The 20,071-nt window shown below is 61.9% G+C and overlaps 2 protein-coding genes across 5 annotated transcripts in view; one reads left to right on the top strand and one right to left on the bottom strand.

Annotated features, from left to right (window-relative positions):
• Shisal1 (shisa like 1) overlaps positions 1–20,071 on the top strand; it is a 93,122-nt gene that overhangs the window by 35,728 nt on the left and 37,323 nt on the right. Inside the window, exon 1 of one of the 4 annotated variants that reach the window (XM_063243898.1) lies at positions 7,743–7,896. The exons of 1 other annotated variant lie outside the window; for it this stretch is intronic. The gene's annotated coding sequence lies outside the window, so the exon portion shown is untranslated. Of the gene's footprint in view, positions 1–7,742; positions 7,897–8,083; positions 8,283–20,071 lie in introns of those variants that run through there. 2 more of the 4 variants (XM_063243896.1, XM_063243899.1) reach the window with 2 other exon arrangements.
• On the bottom strand, positions 240–8,584 carry LOC134474831 (basic proline-rich protein-like). The gene is made up of 4 exons (XM_063243668.1): positions 6,350–8,584; positions 2,749–2,879; positions 1,529–1,962; positions 240–1,225 (listed from the first exon to the last, which is right to left on the bottom strand). Exon 1 carries the CDS (start codon positions 8,582–8,584, stop codon positions 6,650–6,652), a length of 1,935 nt encoding a protein of 644 aa, XP_063099738.1. The 3' UTR covers positions 240–1,225; positions 1,529–1,962; positions 2,749–2,879; positions 6,350–6,649.

The raw sequence follows: 20,071 nt of genomic DNA on the forward strand, positions 1-20,071 counted from the left end.
TGATTTTTTTGTTTGGGATCAAACTCACGACCTCGCGCTTGCCAGGGAGGCGCCTACACCACTGAGCTAAATCCCCGGCCCCCCTCTGGTATGGTTTTACTTGACAGAAATTGCCCTTTACTTGACAGAAGAGCCCTGCAGGGCTGCTTCGGAAAGTGGCGCCGACGTGGGCTGCACGTGTCCGATGAGCGGGGGAGGACTGGAGGGTGCTTCGCACATTTCACTATAATAACTTCTACTTTCATTTAAGCATTGCTGTATTTTTTTTTTTTTGGTCACACAAATTTCTTTCACTTACAATCAGAGGTGGCAGCAGCCCACCTGTCTGGTGTTCACTGGTTCCCCTGGGCTGGGCGTCTTCATGTGGCCTTGAGACAGTGGTGCATGTCCCCGCAGAGCCTGGCCGTGTCACCCGGCTTGCTGTAAGCACACAGTGATGTGCACACCATGACACCATGGCTTACGAACCCATTTGTGGGCACTTCTCCCTTGCACCTAGCTAAGACCCAGTGTCACCATGGTGTCAGTGTCACCATGGTGTCAGTGTCACCAAGCTGCAGGCCTGGCCTCTAATGGGGTGGCTGGGAGGAGGCACCGAGAGAGCCCCTACTTTGCACAAGGCTCTGGCCTCAGCTGGCCAATTGTCATGGGGTCCTCAAAAGGCAGGGACTGCTGGCCCTATTTCCTGGATGAGAACACTGAGGCTCAGAAGAAAAAAGTGACTCATACAGGGGAACTGCTGCTTAGTAAGAGGCAGAGTTTATGAACTTATCTGGAGGTGTCACTTTTAAATGGGATACAGAGGGGAACAAGGGGTGGATGTGCTAGGGCCTGGGGAGTCCCTAGTCTGTCTAACGCTCAGTTTCTCCACTGCAGCTGGTGCTCACATTGCTGCTCTTGGGCTGTTGTGGCAGGCCATGGGCTGAGATTCCCAGTTTAAGGTGATGCCCAAGATACTCCCATGGTGCTCTGGGGCACAAGGCTGCCCATCCTCTTTTGGCCCAGACTCCGGGACCAGGCACTGTTTCCAGGGTACCTGGGAGCAAAGACACCTCTGGAGGCCCGGGCACTCCCAGTGCCTGGCATTGGGTAGGGGGAGGGTTAGGCCGAGGCTGCGACTCCACTGGGCCTCCACACGGGGAGGGGAAGCTTCTCTGCAGAGGAAGCGATGCTGCTGGAAACGGCTCTGAGCTTGGCAGATCTTCCGATCACCTGCTGTGTGGCCCTGTGGAAGGTGCATAAGCTCTGGGTCCTCCCTGTCCTCAGCTGAAGCGAAATAATCCCTGGCTCATGGTGGGCAGCAGAGCTCATGAGGAAGCAGAGAGCCCGACACAGGCACGCGGATGCAGCTCTGGGCTCTGGCATCGCTCCCTTCCTTCCTCCTCCTCTAAAGCTGCCCGAGTTGGCTGGCTGTGGCCCACCAGGAGCACTCTGGACAGGGCCCGTGGGTGTCCTGGGCCTGTGCCCATGCCACACCCCTCAACCACCTGACCCTGGCCACACCCCGGTGGCGGCGGTGCTGACTCACCCCAGACGCGGCTGGTGGCGGGGGCTGGCCTGGGGCCACACAGGCAACAGCTGCCTGGCCTGGCCGTGGCTCTGCCCAGCTACCCAGCGCTGCCAGCGTCTGTTCTGGTCCTCACTGGCACAGGACTCAGTGCTGGGCTCTTCCTTCCCCGGGCTCCGAGGAAACAGGAGGTTACAAGGGAGCCCGCACCCCACCAGGAGAGTGAAGCAGGAGAGGCCCGGCTGGGAGCCGGGAGCCAGCAGGGACACCGAGGCCTGTGGAGGTGCAGCCAGGCCCGGTCCGTCTCCACAGCCTCCCTTCTGTGCCTTGCTGTGTTGAGGTCTAGGGCAGGGGCTTGGGTTGGGGGATGCACAACCCAGGTTCTAAGCTCAGCTCAGAAGCTCCCGGCTGTGTTGCTCTGGGGACACCTCTTGACCTCTCTGGACACGATTTTGCTGTGCATAAACAAGAACACACAGAAGCAACTTCTCAGAGGGTTGCAAGGGCTCCGGGAGCCCATCTGAGGCCCTCAGAGGCCAGCAGCCCTGCCGGGTAGGAAATCTAACTGGGCCCCAAAAACAGGTACTTGCCGAGTCGACACAGTGCACAGCCTGGACGGGCGGCCAGAGGAGCACACGTTTGCTCCAGACCCAGCCGACAGAAAAGGCAGATCTTACACTCGGGGCTCAAGCCAACCTGGCCAGACCCAGAGGTTACCACAGAGACTGTCCTGCCAGAGCGTCCCGCTCAGCCTCTGGGAGTATAAGGGCACAGCATGCAGATTGAGGCCACTCTAGCCCCTGGGACAGGCTTTGTGCTCTCATCTGCCGTGCGCATGACCTAGGGCTGGACACATGAGCTCTGGACTGGCTGCCAGCAGCTCTAAGAGGCTGGCGCAGAACCCCTGTACGATGTTTCTGCAGGGTGCAACCAGCTGGGGGCTGCTTGGTGAACCTGAGGCTGGACCACCTTGACTCCTGCACTGGCGGTTATCCTGGGGCGGCTCCCCCAGGCTGGTTGAGGGGATGTTGGGGTGCTCAGCTTGCATGGTAGTAATTCTCATCACCTGTCTCTGCATGGGTTCAAGACCCCTCATAGGAAGAATCCACGAGCCATGAGAACAGCTGGCTCTGGAGAATCCAAACCCGCACAGTGTGGAAGCCAGGAGCAGGCTCTGTCACTGTGGGGTAGAGTAGGGACCCGAGGGACTGGTGGGGACGCCCTTGGCCAGCCTTGCCCACCTGCTGTGGTCCACAGATGACAAATCAAGCTGCGTGGGCTGGAGGGAGGCTCTGTCCAGGCACCAGCTGGTGTGTCAAGCCCAGCAGTCAGGGTGTGACCTCAGCATGTCACCTCTATTCTCGCTTGTCACCTGCGAAGCCGATGATAAGGACAGAAAGATTGGCACCCGTGCTCTCGGGGCTTGCCAAGATCGAGCAGATCACCAAGAACAGAGCCTGGGGCTGCCTGAGCGGGTCATCACCAGTGCCAGCGTGCTGATGGGGAAACTGAGGCGTGGGGAGACCCAGAGTAGCACTCAGTCTCCTTGGGAAAGTGATGAAGGTGTCTCCCTTCTGGCGCCCTCCTGGTGGCCGACATCCTCCCCATGAGGAGCCTGGAACACTGTAGAGCCTGACCTCACAGGTCCCAGGACAGTCCTGGGTCCAGGCCTGTCCCCGGGAGCTCTGTCTGTGTGGCAGGAACCCTGCTGCCAGCCTGACAGGAGTTCGCCCCTTTCACTGGGATGAAGGCTGAGCCAGGAGCCAGCTCTGTCCCGAAGGTGCGACCGCCTCCATCCGTAAGCCAAGGAGTGGCCCGGTCAGCGCAGACTCCTCTGGTGCATGCAGCACCCCACGAAACACTCGCCTTCCACAGCCCCTCCTCTAAGCACACGGGGCTTTGGGGACACCTAGCTCTAAACCATGACAGGTCCCTGGGCTTCCTCCGCCGATGGCCGAGACACTCGGCTTTCAAAGGGTTTGAGTGTTGGGGCCAAGTGCTCCCATCGGCTCTTCGCCCCAAGGCCAACTGATCAGCACCCTTAACCACACCGGCACAGCTGCAGGGGCACCCTGGGAAGGAGGCCAGGGAGGGCCGGGCCTGCCGGTGCACTGTCTGCAGACAAAGCCCAGCTTTACCGGAGGGCTGGGAGCCCGGCCTCGTACCCTGGGGAAAGAGGAAGCCGCTCACTGCTGGTCCCTGGGGAGGCAGTGAGGGTACAAGGGGGCAGAGCATGGCTCTGCCAACCATGCTGCTGGCATGTGTGCACAGCACCTGCCCTGGAAGGCTTCGGGGTGCCCAGCTCTCCCCACCCAGGCTCCCAAGTCTCTGGGACCACAGCGGTGCCCACCTACTATGTGCCTGGCCTGACCTGTCCAGCCTCAGGACTGAAGGTTGAGCACCCCGAGGCTGAGGACGTCACCAGGCTCTGCAGCAGCCGGGATTCAAACCCAGCCCTCCTCTGCAGCAGCGCTGGCAGGTATGGGCAGCCCTGTCTGCCTGGTCACTCACTCCTAGAGCACAACAGTGCCCATGGTCAGCAGCAAGGACCCTGAGGGGATGTCTGCAGCTCAGGACTCCCACCTTTAGAGAGCCCCATTTTCACCCCTTTGGCTGGTAGAAAAACATGATCAAAGCATGGGCACCCCCAAAACAAAAGCATCTGCCCCACGGGCAGCAGGACAGCCTGTCCCACACTCCTGAGCCGATGGAGGTCAGTACCGTTGTGACCACACCCTCAACCCGCTCCTGAGAGGAAAGGGCTCTCAACTCTCATCCTTGCCCCGTGTCTTGATGTGGGAAATGGGGCCAGGGGTGGGGACCTCAAGATCTTGAAGAGGAAAAAGGACTGGAGGGGGTTTGGCAGGAGGACTACTCCCGGGAAGGCGCCAAGCCTGGGGACTCCTCCTGCCCACCAGGGTCTCGGCCTCTCCCACGGCCCCTCCCGGGGAGGAACGCCTGGTGTCCTGACTGCTAATTACATGGCAGCAACTTTGATGTGGCAGGTGATGTGCTCAGGAAGCCTGGCTGTAAATTTAGCTTCCTCCCCAGCCAGCCCTTTGAAAAGGCTGCGTTCACCAAGAGAGAGCACTGAGTCATCCCAGGCTGCCCGGTGAGCCGGGGTTTGCGGGGGAGCAGGCCTCCCGAAGGCTGCGACATAGTAAATAAGGACTGTGGATTACCGCGGGGGACAGAGCATGGTGCTCAGAGCCGGGCTGGGGGAGACACCGCGCAGTCTGAAAGCTCTCAGCCCATTCCCAAGCCAGGAGGCCTCACCAGGATCTGTGGGTCCCTATGTGACCCTGAGGTAGATGTGTTCCGGATCAGGTCGCCCTGTGGGTGCCCCTAACCTGCTCCTGCTGCCAGCTCCCACAGATGCCCGCCCCTTGGATAGAATCTATGAGTGTGGCCTCTTATGGCAGGCAGGGGAAAGGACTGTGCAGAGGCCTGAGCTGAGGACCTGGCGCTGGGAGGAGGAGCCCGATGGCCTCGGGGTCCCCCACCCCCGCTTCCATCATGTGCGGTTTTGACCAGAAAGGGCCATGTGGACAGCGAGGGTCAAGAGGCTGGCCTTGTGCCCGGCGGTGGTGCGGCCACAAGCCAAGGGGACCACTGCTACCAGGAGCTGGATGGAAGGAAGCTTCCTTCCCTCTGCAGAAAAGGCCAAGGGAGGTGTGTGGTTTCCCGCTGGGCAGGGGAGGAGGGTGCACAGCCCTCACAGGCAGCGGGAGGAGGTCACACTTGCTGCAGAGGTCGGCTGTGTGGAGTGCTGCCCCCTGCCGGTGGTGCTGGATGCCACGCTGTCCCCAGCTAGGCTGGCACCCACCACGCCCACGGCTCCCGGGGGGAGAGGCTGCTCCTTCTACTGCTCCATGCAGCCCACAGTGCACACACTACACACACTCAACACACACACGCCGTATACATGACCAGCACGCCTACCACACACCTCACACACAGACACACCACACACCCACCCCATCTCACACCACGCACACATGCTACGCCTGCACACACCATACTCCACAGGTGCACCACACGCACACACCACACACCACACCCCCGTGTACAAAGTCTGAACGACACACACAGACGTGCCATCCACAAGCCACACTCCCCGTGACACGACTACAACACAACAGGCACCACACACAATGTACACTGTGCACAGCATCAATACCACACCCCAGGCAACACACTATACCCCCGTGACAGCACACACACACAAGCACACACTCACACCCTTGCTCAAACCCCTACTCACCACCCCTGCCCACTGAGGCCCTGAACGAGCACCCCTGAACCACAGCCCAGGCCCGGGGGCTCAGAGGGCCACCCCTCTCCATGTAGCCAGAAGTGGAAATCTGGGTGCCCTGCTGTGCCCAGCCCCACCCCGGCCCATCCCTGACCCCCTCTGGTCCCCAGCTTCCTCCTCCACATGGGTGGATCTCTGTCCCAGGGGGTTTGGGGGCAGGAAGGACACTGACACTCAGGGAGCTCTGCGCCACGCCAGAGGCTGTGGCCAGGCAGACTCGGAGCCACCTTGCTCTGGGGCCATGACCTTAACCACTGGACCACACGTCCCAGCCCCTAGTGACTAAGCAGGTGTCATCTCCACTCCCACCTCACCTGCTGGGCGTTCTCAGGCGCCCTGTGGAAGGGACCCACTCAAGACAACTGCCCAGGGCACAGCCACAGGAGAGGAGGCCCTGGATGCCTGCTGCCAGATGGGGAGACACAGGCACCCAGACACAGGTGGGCTTGAGGGGTGCGCTGTGTCCTGGCACACCCTTCCAGCTGGGTGCCCCGGTCGCATGGCCAGGCCTCCCTGAGCCCCCATACCCTTAACTTGACAGGAACTCGGGCTGTGGCTTCAGCAGCACTGCGGCCGTGTGGACCCTGGCGCTGCAGCCCGGGTCTCCAAGTCTTCTCCATGCAGTCTCCAAACTGCACTGGCCCGGCTGCTGGACAAACAGTTGCAGGTGTCTGTCCCGAGGTCACCCAGAGAGGTTCAGGTGCAGGGCCTGGGCCTGGACCTCGGGCAAATGCAGGCCTGAGCCTCAGCCTATCCTACTCCTGTGTGGCTCAGAGCAGTGTCCTGCCCTCTCTGAGCCCAGGTCGTCTGTCTCTAAGGTAGGAAGGTCACCACCCAGCGCCCACAGCAGGCAGCACATAGAGCGTCTGAAGGCTCTGCCGAGCGACCTGCAAGGTTCCACCAAAATCTAGGGAAATAAAACCAAACCCAGCATGCAGGAGGCTCCACACAGTGGGGGATGGAGTCAGGCCCGCACCCTTGGACACTAAAGCCCTCTTCCCTCCCAAAAGACACAGGGTCTGCAAGGTCCCCTGCAGGCATATGAGTGGTCCCCAAAAGACCCTCCTCACAACCAGAGCAAAGTGGGGAACAGGGAGGCCGGGGGCCAGCACAGCCTCCTGCTGAAGGCACGGGTCCGACAGGAAAGGGGGGCTGTGGGAGGGAGGGCTGGGGAGGAGGTGCTCCCAGGGAGCAGCTGGACAGGGGCTCCTGGGAAGGGAAGGGTCCTCCAGGCCACTCTGACCCTGACCTTGACCACTGGGTGGAGCTGGGGTAGGGGCGGGGCCTCGGGGCTCCCCGGCCTTGCCAGCCGGCCAGGGCCGGAGCAGTGGGCAGAGGCAGGTGAGCGCGCCGGGGATCCGGGCCAGAGGCTGGGGTGGGCGGAGAGAAGGAGATAAAGGGGCCGCGGGAAAGGAGGCGATGGGAACAAAGGAGAGGGGAGAAGGAGGGAGGGAGGGGAAGAAAGGAGAAAGGAAGGAAAAAGTAGAGGAGAAGGAAGGGAACGAACTCGTGAAGGAGGGAGACGAGGAGGGGAAAACGCGAACGCAGAGGGGAAGGGAGCGCAGGACCGCACACCGATCGCGCAAGAAAACACCGGGAAGAGCCGGAGGCGGAGGGCGAGCGCGCAGCGAGGAGCGGAGATTGCGAAAGGAAGCCGGCGGAGAGCGAGCGAGCGAGCGAGCGAGCAGGGCGAGCGCGGGGGGGCGCGCGAGGGGAGGAGCGGCGCGCGCGGGGGTGCGAGGGCGCGGGCGGCGCCGGGGCAGTGGGCGCGGGCGGGCGCCGGGCGGCGGCGGCGGAGCGCGGGGCGCACGCGGGGCTCGGGGCGCGGGGCCGAGTCGGCGCGGGCTCGGGGCGCGGGACCCCCGGCCCCAGCCCGGCCCCAGCCCGGCCCAGCCCAGCCCGGGCGCCTTCCGCGCCCCGAGCCCCGCGACCCCGAGGGCGCCGGGACAACTGTTGCGGCGGCGGCGGCGGGGCTCGGGGCGCGGGGCGTGGGCAACCCCGGCCGGCAGGCGGCGGCGGCGGCGCCGGGAGGCTCCGGCGGCGCAGAGCGCGGAAGCGACGCGGGCGGCACTAGGTGAGCGGCTCGGGCCGGGGGAGGGGGAGGGGCGGCCGGGGTCCCCCGGGGGGCAGGGGCGGAGCTGGGGGGGGCGCGAAAGGGGGGAGGGTCCGGCGGAGGGGCGGGGTCTGGGCGCCGGGCAGCGCTCGGCAGCCGGCGGGGAAGGTGGGCGCGCGGGAGACGCGCGTAAGGTGCATCCGGGTGCGGGACGCTCTGGAGAAGGGCCCGGGACCCCTGGGCGCGCACTGGGGTGAGGCTGCGGCTGACGGCCGCCCTGCACCGGGGTCCGCGCCGAGCTCGGGACCGCTGAGCCTTGAGAAGAAGGGGCCCGGGTCCGAGAGCAGTCTGGGGCGCATCGTGCCGGGACGCGGCGGCCGGGACCGGGACCGGAATCCGTGTCCAAGGTTGGGACCGACCTAGTCCGGGAGCGCAGCGAGCCGGCTGCCGGGTGCGCGCCGGGCAGGGACAGGGGCCGGGGCCGGGGCCACGCTGCGGACTCGGCGAGCTCCGGGGATCTGGCCGGGGGGTGCGGGGCTCGGATAAGGTCCTCCTCCAAGTGCGCTCCCCTGGGTCCCAGCCCACCCCGTGACCCCCGCGAAACCGCCGCCTCTTTGCCAGGGCCGAAGCAAGATTGATCCCGCGCCCGGGGTTTGGGTGGCCCGGTGGCGGCGGCCTGGGAAGCACCGTGATCGCCAAGGGTTGTCATAGCAACGAGACCCCAAGCGTCTTCAGGTTATATTTATTCTAATTATTATTATCATTATCGGTATGACTATTTGTTAGCCAGCAAGAGGGAGAAAAGAAAGGAGGAAGAAAAGCCAGGGTGTCCTGGCGCCTCCAACTGTTACCTCTTTGGAAAAAGCGGAGCCGGCTGGTGGGAGGCCGGCCGGCTGGCTGGAGGTCTCTCGGCCACCCGGCTGCCTCAGTGGCACTCTGGGAGCAGCCCCTGGCGAGGGGGTTATATAATCCCCCGGAGCATCTCCAAGCGAGCCTGCGGGTCTCTCCCGCCTCTCTGGGCCTCCGGGTCCCCTTGGTTTAGTGGCTGTCCCTGCCAGAACAGGATGGGAAGATCAGAAAGTGCCCTGCCCGAGGCCCCAGGGGCCTCCAGCCCTGGCTTCCCCAGCCGTGTGACCTTGAACCCTTGAACCCGGTTCTCCACTTGGAGCCTCCGTTGGGAGCCTCTGTTGTTTCCCTATCCACTGAGCCCCAGCGGAGCCTTTGCTCACCCACCGGGTTGCCGGGAGGTCACACACAAAACCCTGTAAGTCCAGTGCTGACACCGGGCCTCAGTGTCCTGGTCTGTGAAGTGAGGCCCTGGCCCCCTGGTGACGTCTAAGCCAGCGTCCATCACCCATGGGCTTTGACAGTCACCCTGAGCAGCGGCTGAAACGCTGGTGGACTGGTGGGTTCAGCTCCACACGATGGGCAGTTCCAGCCCCGCTCTGCCCTTTGTTCCTACACCAGATTCCCAGCGACCGAATGTGTCCCTTGGGGACCTTTGGAAACAGCCTGGCCAAGCATGGAAGTGGATGGGAAATGTCACCAAGAATCACAGTCACCTTGGGTCCCTGGTGTCCATGCAGGACCTGCTTCCTTCTCTGGTCCTGTGACTGCTCAGGGCAGGACACTTCCCTGCCCTGACATCCGTGTGCCGCTTGCCTGTCCTGGCTGGAAGTTCTGCAGCCTGGCTGGCCCTGTTCCCTGGAGCTCAGGCTAGAGGATCAGCAGGGGTTTTAATGTCCTGGTCATTCGGGTTTGGCTTCTCTGTCTCGGGCATCAGGGAGGTGTTTGGCCTGGACCCGTGTGTGCCTATGTGCATGTGCATGTGTGTGTGTGCAAGTGTTTGTCCCTGTCAGTCCCACCCCGGTCTTTTGAGCTCCCTGGCCTGGAGCTTAGGGGGACAAGGGGGTGGGATCAGATTTTTGAGGATGAGCAAGTGGCTGGGACTGCCCTGTGAGAGGCGACCCTCGTCACCTGTCCCCGTCCATCCTGTCCTTCCCTCCCTGCCACCCTGGTTGGAGGAAGCTGACCAGGAAAGAAGTGGCCAGTGACAAGCTAGTGGGTTCAGGCATGTCTGGGCCAGCGTGTGGACCTTAGGGACACACACAGAAGCGCCTGGTGTCCCTTGGGGTGCAGGAAGGGCCTGAGTGGAGAGTCTGCAGAGGGAGGAGATGGCTGTGGGACACAGAACCTCCAGGTGCGGCTGCAGCCAGGAGGGGAAGGGTCTGTCCCCCCTGGACCTGAGGGGCTGAGCAAAGGGGTGGCGTGCAGAAGTAAGGAACTCCACCCCACCCCCAGCCTGGCCGAGGGCCTCGGAGTGGGGGAACAGCTTTAGGCTTGGTGACCCCTAGTCCAGGGGCAGCAGGGTCAGTGGCTGGGGACACGAAGACACCAGGGCCTCATCCCCTGGGACGGTCACTAGCCCTTCCTCCTGCCCAGCAGGTCCAGGAGAACATGGGCTGCCCAGGCAGCAGGCTGTTGGTGTCCAGGGAGGGTGGCAGATGACACCAGGTCTGGCTGCCTCAGCTGTGTCCACAGCTTTGCTGACACAGCCTGGGGCGGTGAGTGTGGTCCAGACACAAAGCCAGGTCAGAGCCAGCTCCTGCCAGGATGGCTGGCGCAACCTGAGACCTCACCTGGCTGCTGGAGGCGGACTGCTGGTCACTGACGCGTTTCCTTGGGCATCGCCTCCTTTCTCTGGTGCCCTACCTCTGTTAACCCAGCCCTGTGCTTTGGCTTCCCTGCTGACACACAGCAGATCCACAGAGGTCCTAGAATGACCTGCACTTGGCCCTGCTCCCCAGAGTGGCTTCCCCACTTGCTCTGAAGTTACTCTCTGGAGCCCTGAGAATAGAGGTGCTTGTTTCCCAAAAAAGGTGGGGTCCTGAACACCTGAGCCCAGCGCCCCAAGGTGCCCCGCCCGCCCCAGGCCATCCTGAGCACCGTGCAGCAGGTGCCCCACCAGGAAGGCCCCAGCCCTGCCTGCTCCTCCTTCCCCCCCTCCCCAGCTCACACCTCCCTTGACCCCTCCCTTGACCCCTGCGGGGTGCCCCACTTCGGGACACTGGGAGACTCCCCCGGCTGCCCTGATTTGTCCCCTGCGGCTCCCTGCCTGGGTGTGACCAGTTTAGCACCTGCTGGGGTCCTCTAGCTGGGGCTCTGGATGTCCCTGCTCCGCACTCCCCACTTTGTCCCCTGTCCCCCGCTGTGGCCAGCTTGGGGGTTTTGGGGTCAGGGCCTGGCCTGGGCGTCCTGGGCCTCCTCCCTCCACCCTTGTCCCAGCCTCATGGTCCCTGGCTTAGAAGGGGACGGGATGCAGACCAAACCCGGGCAGCAGCACCCTAAGTGTGTGCACTGCACCCTAATGGGGTCGCTGCTGGGGGGACCCCTGATGGAGCCACTGGGGTGTCAAGGTCACACAGAGAGTTGGACGTCCTCGAAGGCCCAGGGTATCCAACCACACACAGTGGGCATTGCCATAGGCCTCTGAGGCTGGGCAGGGGAGTCCAAATTCTTTGGATAATGAAACCCCAGAACCCCAAGGCACCCTTTTTATGAGCTGCTGCAGGCACCCCCTACCCTGGGCATCAGGTGGAAAAGCAGAAGGTGCCTCCAACCCTGCTTTCCAGGATGTCCCCGCCGGCCTGTGCTACACGCTTGGGTCCCCGTCTGGGGTGCACACCGCCAGAGCCCCCATCTGTCCGCACCCGACCTGCCGCAGCAGATGTGTGCAGATGTGCCTTCTAGAAATTAAGAAATAATGCATGAGTTTCCCAAATTACACCCATTTAACACTGAATTAAGTTCTGCAAGCTCTTAACTGAACCCTGGAAGGAAAAAAAATTTTTTTCTGTTCACACTTGCCTGGAAAATGAGACAAACCCTGCTCTTTGAAACCCCAGCTACATAATCTGATTATCCCTCGCTGGCAGCCCGGGAGGTGCTCTGGGATCTTCGGAGGGAGGGAGGGGGAGGGGGAGGGGGAAGGAAGAGGGAGGGGAGGGGGAGGGGGAAGGAAGGGAGAGGGGGAGGGAGAGGGAGGGGGAAGGAAGGGAGAGGGGGGAGGGAGGGGGAGGGGAGGGGACTCGGCTCCTCCGGCTGAGCGGTTTGCATGGGGAGACTGGGCCGGGAAAGTTTGTCTCCTGCGCCAGCTTCCCAGGCTCCTTTTCGCTGGATGGGCTCAAAATAAAGTGCCGTTTTCTTAGATATTGGCACAAATCAAAAATAAAGGCAAATTCCTTCAATCATCCAGGGCAGGAGTTTCCTCCGAGGCTCCCTGAGCGTGTGAGGAAAGCCACGGTGATTTGGTTTCACTTCGGGCTCCTTCTCTTGCGGATGGCAAAGGGCGGGCGTGCACGGTGGGATTCCCAGACCGAGGGAAAACGAATTTAGCTCTCGATGGTTCTGTTCACTGTGTGCGGGGATGGGGTGCCGGCCCAGGGGATGGGGAGAGAGCAGGGCCCTGCCCTGCTGGGTTTTGTTTGTGGCGTGAGAGCCGCTGGAGAACAAAAGAGCAGGCAACTGAGGGGACACTCAGCTGGAGTGGTCACTTCAGTTTGGATCTTGAAGGGTGTGTAGGAGTGTGCTGGGCAGAAGTGGGTGGGGGGATGTTGGGAAGAGGGGCAGCCTGAGGAAGGTTGGAAGCGAGTCTCACCCGTGGGCGTGGGCGTGGCTTCCAGTGACACCTTCAGATTTTAGTGTGAAGCTTCCTTTGTTAAAGCCCATCCTGACATGTGGCTTTTTGCAAAGATCTTTCCGGACTGTCCATTATTATTATTATTTTTTTTTTGTCTTTTTCGTTTTTATCGGTACCAGGGATCGAACTCACGACTGCCTGCTTGTAAGGCAGGCGCTTATGCCGCTGAGCTAAATCCCCAGCCCCCGGACTGTCCATTATTGCCCATCGTCAGCCGGCAGCTGGAGACGCAGTTCCCTGAGGAGGGTGGAGCCTGGAGTGGCCCAAGTCAGAGCCCCGGGTTTGCAGCCCCAAGCCTGAGGGTGCCCGCCAGGAGCCATGGTGTGGCACCCTGAAAATTCAGTCAAAGAGCACAGCCCAGAAAATCCCTGCCTGCCCCCCAGAGCTCGGCCTGCACCTGCCCTGAGCAGCATGGACTCTGGGACTTGGGTCCTCGAGATCCGCACCCAGGAAGGAGAGGCCTGCGGGCTGCAGGTGGCAGGACAGAGGGGCGCGCTGTGACCCCGGAGCCACTCCATCCTCGTCGCATGGTTGCCCCAGAGCTAGAGAAGGCGGCTCTGCATGGAGGGCGCAGTGGGCACCGACAGGCATCTGGTCCAGTGCGGGCTCTGTGTCCTCACCGTGCCTGTCCCTCTGTGTCACCGCAGGGGTGCATCATTCTGTGAAGGGGCCCTGCAGGAGCCAGCTCTCCTCCCCGGCCCAGGCCCCCAGAGCAGGATTCTGGAAGGAAGGTGAGGAGTTGCCCGGACGCCAGGCGCCGGGGACAGGTGGTGTTTCCCCGGCACCATGGCAACCGGGAGGCGGCAGCCGCTCAGGGGCTGGGGCTCCAATCCGATCCGGTGCGGTGTCTTCCAGGCAGCCGGCAGCCGGTGCTGGGCCGTGCTCCTGGCTCCTGTGTCTCCCTTTCCAAAACAGGTGGGGGAAGATGAGACAGTAGAACTTGCCCAGGTGGTCGGGAGGCTGGGGGGTGTGATGGTCAGGGCACCCTGCTCGGGGACAGTGCCAGTGCTGGCGCCGCTCCCTCTGTTAAAGGGACAGTCAGCGTGGATCCTGTCCTCTGTGTGCTCTGCCTCTGACCTTGAGCTGCTTACACTGCCTCTCTGGGCCTCAGTTTCCTCCCTGAAAAATGGGGACAGTGTCCGCCTCATAGGGCTCTTGCTAAACGGGTCAGTGCTGGGGACGTGTGGGCCGGGCTGCGCCTGGGCATGGTAGGTGCTCAGGGACTATGCTGGCCTTTCCTGTCCTCGCCCTGCCCCACAGCGGAAACTCCAGGGAGGTCAGGGCCAGAGCAGGGACAGAGATCTCTCCAGCCCTGGAGGGGAGCCCCTGGCCCTGTGCTCTGCAGCCAGCAAGCAACAAGGCCTGGCTAGCTGACCGGTCTGCTGGGAATGAAGGAGGTGGACAAACAGATGGGTGGACGGGTAGATGGAGGGATGGATGGATGGATGGATGGGTGGATGGATGGATGGATGGATGGATGGATGGATGGATAGATGGATGGATGGGTGGGTGGATGGATGGATGGATGGATGGATGGATGGATAGATGGATGGATGGTTGGATGGATGGGTGGGTGGGTGGGTTGCATGGATGGATGGATGGATAGATGGATGGATGGATGGGTAGATGGATGGTTGGATGGATGGATGGGTGGATGGATGGTTGGATGGATGGGTGGGTGGGTGGGTTGCATGGATGGATGGATGGATAGATGGATGGATGGATGGATGGGTAGATGGATGGTTGGATGGATGGATGGGTGGATGGATGGTTGGATGGATGGGTGGGTGGGTGGGTTGCATGGATGGATGGATGGATAGATGGATGGATGGATGGGTAGATGGATGGATGGATGGGTAGATGGATGGTTGGATGGATGGATGGGTGGATGGATGGTTGGATGGATGGGTGGGTGGGTGGGTTGGATGGATGGGTGGATGGATGGATGGGTGGATGGATGGATGGTTGGATGGATGGGTGGATGGGTGGATGGATGGGTGGATGGATGGTTGGATGGATGAATGAATAGGTGGATAGATGGATGGGTGGGTGGGTAGTTAGGATGGATGGGTGGGTGGGTGGGTTGCATGGATGGATGGATGGATAGATGGATGGATGGATGGGTAGATGGATGGTTGGATGGATGGTTGGATGGATGGGTGGGTGGGTGGGTTGCATGGATGGATGGATGGATAGATGGATGGATGGATGGGTAGATGGATGGTTGGATGGATGGTTGGATGGATGGGTGGGTGGGTGGGTTGCATGGATGGATGGATGGATAGATGGATGGGTAGATGGATGGTTGGATGGATGGTTGGATGGATGGTTGGATGGATGGATGGATGGGTGGATGGATGGGTGGTTGGATGGATGGGTGGATGGATGGGTGGATGGATGGATGGGTGGTTGGATGGATGGATGGGTGGATGGATGGGTGGATGGATGGATGGGTGGATGGATGGGTGGTTGGATGGGTGGGTGGGTGGATGGGTTGCATGGATGGATGGATGGATGGATGGATGGATGGATGGATGAATGAATAGGTGGATAGATGGGTGGGTGGGTAGTTAGGTGAATAGGTGGGTTCATGGGTAGATGGACCATTGGGTGGTGAGGAGATGGATGTGTGGGTGGGTGAGAGAGTGGATGCATGTATGGATGGATAAATGGGTGAATCCATGGATGGATGGATGAATCATTGGATTGATGGGTGGGTGGATGAATATCTGGATGGATGGGTAGATGAGTGGATGGGTGGATGACAGGATGTCATAAGCTTGGAGCAGAGAAATTGGGAGGAACACTGGGCGCTGGGACATGGGCTTCCCTGTGCAGGCACAAGGCATCCTGTGTGGAGCTGGATGTGATCTTTCCTGTCCCCACACATGTTTGTTGACTCAGGTTGACTGGGGGTGGCTGGGATCTGGGAGCCCTGTCTGGGTTCCCTGGAGTTTGGTCCTGGGCTGGATGGAGCCCAGGGCAGCCTGTGGCTGCCGCCCCTTAGCACAGGGAAGCTCCTGGCTTCCCTGAGCCCATCCCTCCTGCTGCATGAGAGGCAGCACCACCTTCCCCCTTCCTCAGAGCCAAGGCGAGCCACCGAGGACATGGTATCAGGGAGCACAAGGTGTGTAGAGGTACAGTGAGTCAGCGGAGCTCCATGGGGGCAGCAGGGAGCCGGGGAGTGTCGGCAGGCAGGCAGAATCAGGAAACACCAGCCGGGCGTGACCTCAGCCCTGCGGTGACCTGAGGCTGGGGCTCTGGGAGGGGGTGAGGAGCACCAGTCAGGCCCCCATCCAGCAGCCATAGGCCAGCTCAGGAGTGGGGGTGCCCTGCCCGGGATCCCCGAAGCCCCGAACTCTCCTGGCCACCCTGCAAACGCCACCTGGCTTCATCCTGCAGCACAGGAGCAGGGTCAGGCACCATGCCCACAGCTCAGCGGAGAGCGCAGGGGGGCACCGACCCCAGCACAGAGCTGAGAGGAGGACCTGCTGGCCCTGCCTGCTCCCCAGGGGAGGCTGACCACTCACAGCAGGCCGCAGGGGTCCCATGCTCCTGCGGCTGCCCCCAGCACTGCAAGGCTTCCCATGCCTTTCTCCTCTGTGCCTCAATTTCCTCGTCTATAAAGAGGGTCCCAGCAGGCCCTCTGCACATCTGGGCGGGGTTTGTTGGGGCTCGTGCAGAGGCCCTGGTGGGCCTGGCCTTGCCTGGCCTTTCCCATGACCACACAAACTCCGTCTCCTGGGGCATCGAGACCAGGGCGCTAGGAGCGTGTGGGAAGCTGTGCAGGGCCTTGTCTTCCCGGCTGCCTGGGCGGGGACAGGTGAGTGAGGTGACACCACGCCCTGCCTCGTGGTCTCTGGAGAGAGAAGGGTGGTCCCCCGCTTGTCCCAAGCCTGACTGCCGTGTAGAATTCGGGGTAACAGAGAATGGGAAGTGCTTCTGCCAGGGGGAGGAGGGAGATTAAGGAGGCCTGCCCGGACAAGGAGGCACCCACGGAGGTGAGTTGGCCCGTGCTGCTGAGGAAGGGCACGGAGGGATGGTGGAGACAGAGGGAACAATGGATGTGGAGCCTTGGGAACGCGTTCGGGAAACTCCAGTACATCCGTGTGATTGCCCCATGGCATCTGTGAAAAGCTGAGCAGAAACCAAGACTGATTCCTGCACATTCGAACTAGTTAATAATTTGAGTTTTGCCCTGTAGATCCAGGTACTGTGGTTTGAATGCCACTACCCATCACTGTGGTGCCCAGGGCAGACACTGCTAATCAACCCACCGGCAGGACTCAGGGTGCACCAGGTCCTTGAGGCAGCCCCAGCCTCAGCCCCTGAGATGGCACCTGGTGCCCTCACTGCTTTAGGCAACTGGGGTCACGATGCTCTGTCTTGTGCTGTGTAACAGAAGTGCCACCGAGGAGCGCAGCCCCCTCTCCTGGGCCGGCTCCTCACCTGTCACCTGCGGGCCCACAGGCCATGAGCAGGCGAGCCCAGGATGGCCTTTGCCGTCCAGCTGGAGCCTGGACGCAGGGTGAGGCCCGGGGAGCGGAGGGCCGGGCAGGGCTCTGGGCGGGATGAGCGAAAGATGAGCAGACTTCTCTCCTGAAATCCAAACAGTTGGGCAGTCTGTTCTGGATCGATTTAGAAGCGGCAGAGTGACAAATATCAGCAAATACAGTGTGAAAGCTATTTTCTGTCTCAGCGCAGCCGGGAAGAGGCTGGGCTGGAGGTTTATTTGCAGATGGTCCAGGGCCGGGCCGGGCCGGGCCTCTCACCTCCTCATTGCCCACCTGTGCCCTTCCCGCCTGCAGCTGCCCCTCCACACCCGATGTCGCCAGGGCGCCCCAGCCCCTCCAGCCTCAGGGACCAGCACCTGCCAGAGCCGAGCGCTCAGGTCTCCCGCACCCACCGCCCCAGGGGTCTGCATGCTGAGGAGTGTGTGTGTGTGTGTGTGTGTGTGTCTGTCTGTCCCACCCGTCCACTGTCACCGGGACCCAGGGGACAAGCACATTGTAGGTGTTCAGTAAAAGTTTATTCCTGCATGATGGATGGGAGGAAGGATGCAAAAAAAAGGAAACTGAGGCCTGGATGAACCAACCGGCCCCTGTCACAGCGTCTGTCCCTGGGGCATTGGGACTGAAAGGTGATCTTTCACCCCCAAACCACACATTCCCTCCCCCATGGCTAGAGACAGCCAGGCCTCCTCTGGCCCTCGCCTGTCTGGCCAGTGACCCCTGCTTTCCCAGCAGGGAGGCCCCTCCCACCCTCACAGCTCCCACAATCCCCTGCGGCATAGACCAAAAGCTGATTGTTTCAAAATAGCTCATTCAGGGCGGGATCAGGCTGGTGTAGGGGCAGGCCTCGGGGTCCGCCCCCTGAGGGCTGGCTCCAGGGCTGTGGGGAGCTGGTGTCTGCAGGAGTCAGCACCCATGGGAATGGGGGTGGCTGGTTCCCAGTGTCTCCCACCCTGTCTGGTTTGGGAAGGGCGTGGCAGGGAGCTCCAGGAATTCTTAGTTTCCTCCTCCCTCTTTCCACACCCCCCCCCCAAGCCAGAAAGAACCTTGACCGGGAAGCCAGACCCACTTGGGTCCCAGCCTCAGTTAGCACTTGGTCCTGAGCTGGCACACGCCTGTAATCCCAGCACTCAGGAGGCTGAGGCAAGAGGATCACTATGAAGTAGAGCCCAGTTTGTACATAGCAAGTCCAAAATGAAACAAAAAACCTGAAAGAGACAAGTTTGTGTGGCGCCCAGCCTCGCAGGCAGTGGGGAAGCGGCCTTTCCTCCGTTCTGCTGCGGGGCGTGGCTGTCCTCTGACTTCTGCCGCTGTGAACTCAAGATCCCGCGCATCCCCCAGCTGCAGCAGGGGACACCACGTCACAAGGGGCCCTGGGAGCCCTGAGGACCTGAACGTGCCAGGACACTGAGCCATGGCAGCCCTCAGCCCAGTGCTCACAAGCTGTGTGGCTCTGACGCTCAGCCTGGGACATGCAGGCCGCCTTGGGGGCCACCCAGCGTGATTTGGGGTTCACAGGGCGTCTCACCCAATCCTCACCCCACTTAGGGGCGGGGACACAGTCCAGGGGCCTGGGGCTGCCGTGTCCCCATGCCAGCTGCCAGCCCGCACCTCCTGTGCTCTGTGACTGTGGCCTGGCTGCCCGTGGCACCCCCTTGCCTCCCCTGGGAATTCCGCCCCCGCCGCCCCAGTTCTCCTCAGATTTTCTGCCGACAAAGCTCCTCCATAAATGCGTTTTGATGTTACCTCTCGGGTTCCCAGAAGTTTTCGAGCCAGCCTTCCCCCAGAGCGGCACGCTAATTAGACCTCCAGAAAGCTGTTTACGCGGCTGTCACCCTGGGCTGGAGAATTCAGCGATTTCCTCCCATTAGAGGGACCCGCAGTCTCTACCAAAGGGCAGGAAGGCCGGCATTGCGGGCGGGCCTGCAGAGGACACAGGTGATGGGCTCTGTCCCCGAGGCCCCCGCGGGTGGGCCTGGTGGGCAGCAGCGGTCAGGTCACTCAGATGCATTTGTTCTTTTGTCTGCAAAGCATGAACTCAGCCACAGAGAAGAGAGCCTCAGGGCTGAGGCCGAGGGGTGCTTCCTTACCACCCCCTGCTCCCTGAGGGGCCGTGACAGAGGGAGGACTGCAGCCCTGTGGCTGGGGAGTCCAGCAAGGGTCCCGGCTGAGGCCTGTCCTGACCTGGACTTGGGGGAGCCGGGACACAGCAGCCATCTCTGCTACCCGTGTTCCTCCTCGTGGCCCTCACGGCCACTGGGAAGCCCTCCAGGCTGTGCCTCGCCCAGGCCCCGGGCCCTCAGGGGGAGGCAAGCCTTTGAGGACAGCAGCCTGGCTTACTAGGCCCACAGCGGTGGCCCTGCGTCCCCATGAGCCCAGCCTCCATGGTGTGGAGAGGGGAGAGGGCGGGAGGGAGGCTCCTCGGCCCCCAAGGGCAGCGGATGGGGTAACCAGGCCAGGACGCGGGGCCCACAGTGCCTGTCAGAGTGGGGGAGCCGCTCTGCACACACCCTGTGGTCTCCATTGCGGCTCTCTTTGCATAATTTTGAAGTTGATTGGCCTGAAGGCAACTTCCCTTAATCACAGCTGACAAGGCGCTGGTTGGAACAGCAGCTGCGGCCAATTAGCCGGGCTGGTGACTTGGTTTGTTGGGCTCCTGCCCCTCCCGCGGCTCCCCAGGCTGCCTCGGAGATGAACCTGCCTCTGCCTGTGGGGCGCTGTGCAGGCCCTGCCAAGGTGCAGGTGCCCAGGGCCGGGTGGCAGGAGGCTCTGATTCCCAGGCAGGGTGGCCCGGAGCCTGGGACGTGGGTCGGAAGGCTGTGGGTGGCTGGGGGCCGCCTGTTTGTGCTAATGAAGTTTTATTGGGACACAGCGCTGCCCATTCAGCCACTTCCTCTGTGCGGTGGCCAGCGGAGCCAATGGCATCTACTTCCCGGCCCTCTGCACATGAAGCCTCTGAGCTCTGCTCTACCTGCGGAGCTTGGAC

Source organism: Cavia porcellus, unplaced genomic scaffold, assembly GCF_034190915.1.
Source record: "Cavia porcellus strain 051 isolate PalLab524CR breed Dunkin Hartley unplaced genomic scaffold, mCavPor4.1 scaffold_40, whole genome shotgun sequence".
Lineage (NCBI taxonomy): Eukaryota > Metazoa > Chordata > Mammalia > Rodentia > Caviidae > Cavia > Cavia porcellus.